The sequence below is a fragment of the Mucor mucedo genome (genome assembly GCF_025094135.1).
Source record: "Mucor mucedo strain NRRL 3635 chromosome Unknown EV154scaffold_333, whole genome shotgun sequence".
NCBI lineage: Eukaryota > Fungi > Mucoromycota > Mucoromycetes > Mucorales > Mucoraceae > Mucor > Mucor mucedo.
This window is the reverse complement of record NW_026252617.1, coordinates 1-8448: the sequence shown is the minus strand read 5'-3', so window position 1 is coordinate 8448 and position 8448 is coordinate 1. Positions and strand designations below refer to the sequence as shown.

At 36.2% G+C, this 8448-nt stretch overlaps 1 protein-coding gene across 1 annotated transcript; it reads right to left on the bottom strand.

The window, feature by feature from the left end:
* Window positions 1-6971: 6971 nt before the first annotated feature.
* EV154DRAFT_488997 (uncharacterized protein) lies at window positions 6972-8357 on the bottom strand (the record flags this gene model as incomplete). The annotated part of the gene is made up of 4 exons (XM_051599230.1): window positions 6972-7280; window positions 7613-7654; window positions 7721-8166; window positions 8234-8357. The coding sequence occupies 4 exons, from the start codon at window positions 8355-8357 to the stop codon at window positions 6972-6974; spliced, it is 921 nt and encodes a 306-aa protein (XP_051449952.1).
* Between the last annotated feature and the right edge of the window lie 91 nt (window positions 8358-8448).

Here is an 8448-nt window from a genome sequence, read left to right as displayed (position 1 = left end):
GGATTAAAAGTTAATCCAGCAATGCAACAGCAGTTGAAAACTTGTTTTAAATGATTCTTGTGTTCATCATTACTATGCGAGTAAATATTTAAATCATCGACGTAACACACCAGAAACCTGTTGATGAGTGGCCGGAAAGGGATATCAAGCAATCGTTAAAACGTACTTGGGCTATTGCATAATCCAATTGGTAAGTTAAGGTATTCATAATTACCAAACTTGGTAGTGAACGCGGTCTTCTCAATACTTTCTTGTTCCACAGGGATTTGATGAAAGCCTGCAGTCATATCCAGGGCTGAGAAAATGGTACCTTTTCCAAGAGTATCCAATAGATCATCGATTCGGGGTGAACTATAAGAGTCTAGTTTTGTGATGCCTTGCTTTCTTTTTGTCCTCGTAATCTGTGTGACCATGAAGCTGTGATAAACAATCTTCGATTGCATTTTGGTCCTCAATTGTTTTGGCATTAGTAATCAAAGTAGTTGGGGTTGAGTTGCCTAATGGATTTGTTGTTTGCGTCATTGTTAGCAAGATTGTTTTTCATTACACCTAGAATCATATGATAATTTACCTGTTGGTGCTTTTGTCGCTCTCAATGTACGATAGGCCGCCTTCAAAGAGTTAGCGCTACGATCATCGGCAACCTTCGTTTCCTTGGTTCCTGTTTCCAACCTGATGGCCTCATTTTCTTCTTGGACGATTTTTTATGTCCAGCCATATGTAATTGGCTTACGTGGGACCATTCGTCCGCTCCACTTCGCAAAACATTCTTAGCTATTTTCAGTAAATAGATTTTTTCATCTTAAGTCATTCTGACAAATTCTGTTACGTTGCCCATTGTTATTTTATTAAGTTATATGAAAAAAAAGAAAAAAAGCTTTTTTAAAAACCGATAATTATGGTTTTTATACACGTTGTTTTATAAAGCACGCTATTACGTCAGACCTGTTTGAATCAATCATCTTGTTGAGATAATTTGGCGTGACGTATGAGATTCAATGTTATGGAACGCAATTATTGTCACTTTTGTATCGGTAACGTAATACAAGTTAATCTCTTTTACCATCCATTTCCTTTTTCTTTGTCCCCTTTATATTTTTGATACAAAATGCCCCCTATGACAAAGCGTAAATTAGCATTATTATCGCAAATTACTTTGCTTTTTACTGCTGTCTATCAGTACATAAATTTTCTTGAATCTCAACGCCGTATTTCTAAACGATTCTACACAACGTCAAAAAGTCTGCATTCACCTACTAAATCGGCTGCTAAAAAGTTGCTTAATGGTCGTCAGGATGATGCGTTTGTGTGTCATTTTGGTTTGACGACTGGAGCATTCAATTAATTACACGAATAATTTCAACAAGAATATCCCACCAAATGCACGGCTGGACGGAAAAGAGTCGTTGACACGGTGATAAGACCTGCTTTGGTTCTAATGTGGTTGCATAACACCATGAAGCAGGAGATCCTCTGCATAATATTCAGTGTCCCTGCTGCAACACTCAGTAGATCAAAAACTATGGGTATTCAAACCCTTTTAAACGTTTTTGAAAGAAACAAAAAATACCCTCGTTGGAAAATTTGTTGGCTCACTGCAGATGAAATGACAACGTTCAACGAGATGGTGCTTACGAACACCACAAATGAATTTGAGAAACAGGTGTTAGAAGGAGTGTTTGGCTTTGTTAACGGTCTTAATCTTAGAATACAACATCCTGAAGACCCATTCCAGAAAAATGCGTACTACAACGGATGAAAAGGTGATTGATATGCCTCACAAGTTTTAGTATATACCCCGGATGACTGTATCGCCTATGTGAGGTAGGATTGACATACTTGTTTGATTCTTTAAACAAACAAAACTAAATCGACTCTTTTTTTTATAGATATAACTGTCCTGGTTCTTGGCAAGATGCTGAAACAGCAATTCCACTTTACGAAAAGTTTCTTACTTACAAATTTTCAAGCCCATTCAATCTTCTTGCGGATTCTGTTTTCCCTTGTAAGCGAGAGTTTGAAAACAAAGTGCTGAGTGTACCAAGAGAAAACGCAATTGGCGTTGAAAGAACCCACGTGCAGACGCAAAAAACATGCTATCATTTCTAAGTATAGACAGGCAGTGGAATGGGGTATGAGAGCCATACAAGGGTCGTTTAGAAGACTTCACACCAAGCTTCCTTCGGATAAAACTAAGCTTTATGAAATCCTGAACCTTGTATGGAGACTAGACAACTTCTGTGTAAAAACGGTTGGCGTCAATCAAATTAAAACTGTTTACAATGCTAATTGGAAGGCGAAAGAGCAAGACATTTTGAATTATGAACATTAATAACATTTAATGAAAGTTAATTCTATTTTCATGCTTTCGGAACAAAATAAAATTAAATCGGAAAATCAAATTACCGGAGTTAATTCTATTCTGCATTTTGGAAGTCATCCACATTCTTACTGGGATTGAAACCTAAAATAAAATTGTTATTTTTTGTTTTTTCGAGTGAGCTTCACAATAAACGTACATTTCTCTATACATAGTTTCTCCATAACATCAGTGGACATAGGACATATACCAAAACTCTCGTCAGATCCTTGATATTGAGTTGAGTCCAACCCAATTGCAATCTGGTTAGCGTCGGTTGGAAACTCCAGAAATAATCGCTTTTCGTGAATTATTTGTGTCAGCCATGGATCATAATGAGATCGGTAATTTTAAAGGTATCTGTTAGCTGTAACCACATAAAATTAATCACAATATAGAAAATAATTAGGTACATATTAAAACATAAAATCTTGAAATTGACATCTACGTCCAAATTGTGTCACATTCTGAATTCTGCGAGAGCATTATCTGTTAAAGCAAGGCCAGCACCATACGGACCAAATGTCTTGATGATGTGTCTGTGTACGCTACCTTCAAGTCAATTTGTTCCACGCAAGCAATGATACTTTGTAAGACCATATTTATCTACACCCATGTTGAGGTATAAAACAACATCAGGACGGTTGGAAACGTGAACAAGATTTACTGAGTGTAATATATTCGCTGCTTGGCTTCAAACAACTTTGTCAAACAAACAACTTCCAGTGACAGAACATTTTAAGGGACCAAATTTGAGAAACAGCATTTTGAGTTGCGTGAAAAGAGAAGAAGGCTCACGGACTATTTTCTTAACTCTTTTCCATACCCACTCACAATCATATTTAAGCTTGTCATCACAGGTTGTACGTAGGTTTTCATTCAAGATCTTTTCAACTTCGGCTTTGTCTTTTTGGTATTTGACAAATTATTACAATGGAAAAGTAATGAGATAAAAGTATATTTTTATTAGAGGTAACAATAGACTAAAAGAACTCTGCTGCTATGAAATAATTGTTCCTTTTTATATTGCAAAACTCTCCTGAGTTTTAATGATGAGTCATCCTTTCTGGTTATCGAATAGATCTATACTTTGTTTCCCGCCTTGGGTTAAATGGATACTACCCATTAGAATTGTCTCCAGTTAACGTTTTCCCATATCAGTGGATCGGGAGCATGAGTATTCTAATAAATCTTTAGTATTATGAGACACTTATTTATCAGATCATGCAACGGTTACTGTAAAAGATGCATACTTGTTTGTCAAGTGTAATTGGCAATAGAACATAATAGTTGATCATTTATTCATTATCTTTGTAATGAATAAATTACGATCCCAAATATAAAATGTGTTATCGATATTTGTATATTTGGTTGTAGAAGCTAGGTATCCATTAATTCATACACTATTTCTTTATACTCTTTATCAGCAGTATAATTATATCAATATATAAGTAAATGAACCATTTATATTAATAGCTGTTCTATTCTCTCTCTGGGTAGCTAATCCATTGAGAGAATTATTAATATTAAATTTCTCTTTCTTATAATTCTTGATTGATCAGAGAAGTTTCTCTTCTCGATCGGTGATATCGTAACTCAGTGGTATAGCATTCTGTATCCAACTGTCATTCTTATATCGTATTTAGGCCAATGATGCAATCTTTTATATAGAAGTATGTACTCGAAGTAGGAGAAGTTGTATAGCAGTATACAAGCGTATGCTTATATGCAACATCAAAGGTTGTTTTAACTTCATATTTTATTTATTTAAACGATTTTCTTAATTATTCTTAAGTTAATCGTACCCAAATACGACAGTCTTCAGCATCCGAATTCAATAGCGTGTCACGAAATCTTCGAGAAAATTCAAGCCGCAAACCGTGATTGGATGTTGTTTTAATAAGATCCATAAGATGAAAAACATCTTTTATAACTTGGCTAAACACCCTACTGTTGTGGGGAGCGGAATTTAGGTTGTTGATTGGCATAACATTTTTGTAACTTTATTCAAAATTTTCTCGATCAACATCAGGAATACAGTTGTGGTGATCCACCTACTGTTGTTACTGATCACACCATAAAACAATATTAAAATTAAATCTCATTTCATCACCCCATACATTATTACATCACAACACGAACTAATCTCTTATACATTATATCATATCCAACTACAAGCACTATTTTAGTGCTGTGTAACTTATCCATCAAACTAAATTCATAATCCGATTTCTCTTAACATATATAAATATGCAAACTGATAGTTAGAATAGAACCCTCTCAATCTTTTAATCTACTTTCACTCTTAATAAAACTTATAAGCAGTCTCAAAGTATTTTATTGTTTTTCTTTATCTATCTCTATCCTCAACTATCACAACAGTCATCAAACATGTTTTTCATTACTTCTAAAATATCCGCTTCTCCAGTCTCCTGTAAATCCCCAATTTCGTCTTCATTTTGTACCACACGTTCATCTTGAGTATTATTGCTGCTATTCGATCTGGTGTTATTTATGAAACCGTTGACGAATTCCGCAGAATCAGTCTCTAAATCAGCCTTCAAAACTAGCAACTCGAATGGTACCGGGAGATACGAGCCCAACGGCTTACCATTATTTGGACTTTTGCGAGGTGTCTTGGCGATGCCACATGTTATATATCCAGGTGCTGATACATGTAAAATTGTAACAATGACCCGACTTGCAATTAAGTAATCCGTTGTGATTTGAAACTTCTCCCTGTCTTCAGCGGTTTGCTCGTCTACTCTGCCAAGCGCAACATAACTACTCGAATCTTTCCGTCTAAATCTCACATAGGTTCCTGGGACAGCGATATTACCAAAGGAGAGACATGTTGATACTTCCGGTAATGTTATAGTCTTTTCGTAAATGTTCAAAGAAGCCCAAGCATCTATATCAGCATATTTGTTTTTCAACTTCTGACAAACAAGATACACTCCAGTCTCCAATTCTTTCATATTTGTTAAAGTTGCACCCCAATTCGTTTTCTGAAATTTCAGACAGATTGAGTTTGCCATGCTCAATCAAATTTCGACGTTTGCAAAAAATCCCAAGTTCTACTGGAGACTCATAAATCACACCAGTGAACGAACGTTGAATTTGGTTCAAATTACCAGCGACTTGCTTTCCAATTTTGAGAATATTTTTTTTTAAAAAAGGTTACCAAAGAAACAGGTAGATTATTCCAGATATTGGTGACATGAAGAATGATGACATCTTCATCATACGCAATTTGTATGGTATCAATCCCGTTGCTGGAAAGGTTGGCTTCCTCATTATAGCTTTATTTACAATCAAATCCTACAGCAGGTGTGATGCTAGGATCTAATGAAATTTTTTGATTTAACTCAGCAATGGCGTGTTCAATTTCGTGAAATTGCATGATATATTTGACCTTTACACAATCAAGTAAATCCATCTCAGAGTATATTTCCAAAGCGGCGTTGCATTCATTTCCATAACTCGGCTCTTGAACACCTGCAGTTAAATATGGGAGGCCGCTTTCAATAAGCCGTCTATCAGCATGTACATCGTCAGTGAAAAAAACAGTGGGGAGCTCGTGTCCGTACATCTTGTAAGCATCATACATTTTTTCAAATAACCATTTCAAGTATGAGTGGGACTTGGATGGAACCAATAACATCAACCGAATTTCTTCATACTCATTGACTACTGTATAAAGTGCTGTGAAGGCACTGGATTTGTCAACGTTTAGCAATATGGTCAACTAAAAATTTCAGTCATAGTTAATATATATAATGGATGAGTGATACTGACAATAGAGGGTTTCATTAACTGTTTCTCATTCTCATGAGTTTTTCTCATAAATTTAATCAGCTAATACCATTGCTTCAATTTTTGAGAAAAATAATTTTTCTTTCTCAGGATGAGAAAATATTTCTTGAGAAAATGAAAATAATTAATGAAACCCCCTATTACAAATTTTGAAAGAGTGGTTACCACAAATGATTTTTCCACCAGTCAACATGAGCATCTTGTCCATAAACGGTCTTACGTCTTCAATAATACTTGTGTAAAGTGTTCTAAAGTATACTGGCGTTGGCACATAGCCAGCATATTCTAATTGATCGTCAAAGGACGAAAAGGGTGCCTAATTGGTGGAAGCAGATATGAAAAAGGCCCCAACCCTTTCAGCTTCCTTTTTCTTCTTCTTTAATACATTTATCAGGTAGATCAACTCTAGTCTATCATGATCGAGCATATGACGCTCTGTAATGATTTTAGAAAAACGCTTTGGCCCTACTGCATTTTGCACACAAGGTTTATGAAGATCTGCGACTTCACGAAATAGTTAAGCCTTTTATTATATGGGATCAGAGACCCGAAGGGGAGCCCCGTTTTTTTTTGGGAATATCTACACCCTCGTCTTTTTTTTTTCTATGTACTTTTTGCTTTTTTTTCTAAGTACTTTTTTTTTTGCCGTACTTTTTTGTTTTTCTCTACGTACTTTGTTTTTTCTACATACCTTGTTTTTCAACGTGTTTTTAATTGGCGTGTTTTATCTCACGTAATTAATTTATGTATGAAAAAAGATAATGAGAGCTTTGTGTTTTTTTATTTTTGCATGACTCTATAATATATAATTTAAATTGTTTTGATTTTTAGTCTTCCAAAAAATCGGCTTCGAAGTCAAAAGGATGTAGGGTTCGCCAACTTTATGGGTTTGTTTCATAATTAGAATTGCATCTTCATATTTCACACCTTGGTCTTCAGCGATAATCCAACAAGCAATTTCAGGGACGATGACGGTTGTAAGATATTGTTGGTAACTTAAACCATCTGTTTTCGGTGCACTGGACCCTTTGTAAGCTTCATGGGAAAACCTGAAGATGACTGCTTTGCTAGTAACTACAAATCCCATTTGGCTATAATATCCTGCCTAAATGATATATAATGGAAGACTTCCAAAACTCCAAAATTTAATTTTTAACCGGGATTTAAATATTTTCTCCTTTTTTTGGATTTGTGTAACCATTTTTTAACTTGATTTTAATTTAAAAATTTACAGCCAAAGTTTATTGAGGCCCCCCCCCCCCCCTCTACCAAGGTCAAATTTTAACTTTTTTAATTTTTTTAACTTTTTATTTTTTTCTTTGGCGCTTATTCTGTTCATTACCCTCAGAAGAATGACTTTCTTCGGCGGGATTTATCTAAGCATAAAACAATTAGGAACTTTGCCATACAAAGAATGAGTGCTTTTATCGTTCTTACCTTCGCAAGTATTTGACCAAGAAGTCCCCTCATATCATTCACCTATTCCATTTATATAGTTAGATAATCTCATTCAATAATAAGTAATGCGAGAATATAAATTGTTACCTGGCTGCTCATCAGCTCCAAGCTGCTCTCCAACGATGTCAGGCGACTTCCATAGACGTCATTACCACCGGCACCAGGAGAGTCTTCTGAGCTCGGACCTTCCATGGTCTTGATGGCCGCAGACATGTAATGAGCAAAAGTGTCCGTGAAATCTTGCAGATTACTTGCCTGCGCGGCCCTCGTCTTTCTTAATATGGGTGTCGTACGAGAGACCGAACGAGGAGAGGAAGCGTGTTGATCGTCAGCAGCTGCATTCTCCACAGCCTGCTCTTCGATTGTTGGAAAGTTGTTTCCTCCCCCCACTGCCGTGACCACAGTCTCTGCCTCCACATCACCATCTTCGAACTCATCATCAATTCCTCCTAGCTCAGCTTCGGCCGTTTTAAGCTTGATCAGCTCTTCGATCTCCCTTGCCTTTACACTCAAAGGTCCCCTACTTGGAGTACCTAGTGGATGATCAACACTTATTGTTAATAGTTGTAAAAGAGTATCATCAATTAAACCTTTACATACCTGTAGGTGACTTCGCATTTTTGAATCTCCCAAAAAGCGCCTTGAGTGACTTGGAGTCACGGTCGTAGACTTGTACGGCCACTTGATTGTTTCCGGTTCCATTTTGGCTTGCAACTTCAACCATTCTCTTCTTGAAAAAAACTTGTACAAGCTCCCATTCATCAGCACCAGTAGGTAACTTATCCTGAACAGCTTCGAGTAAAACGTCTTGCTCG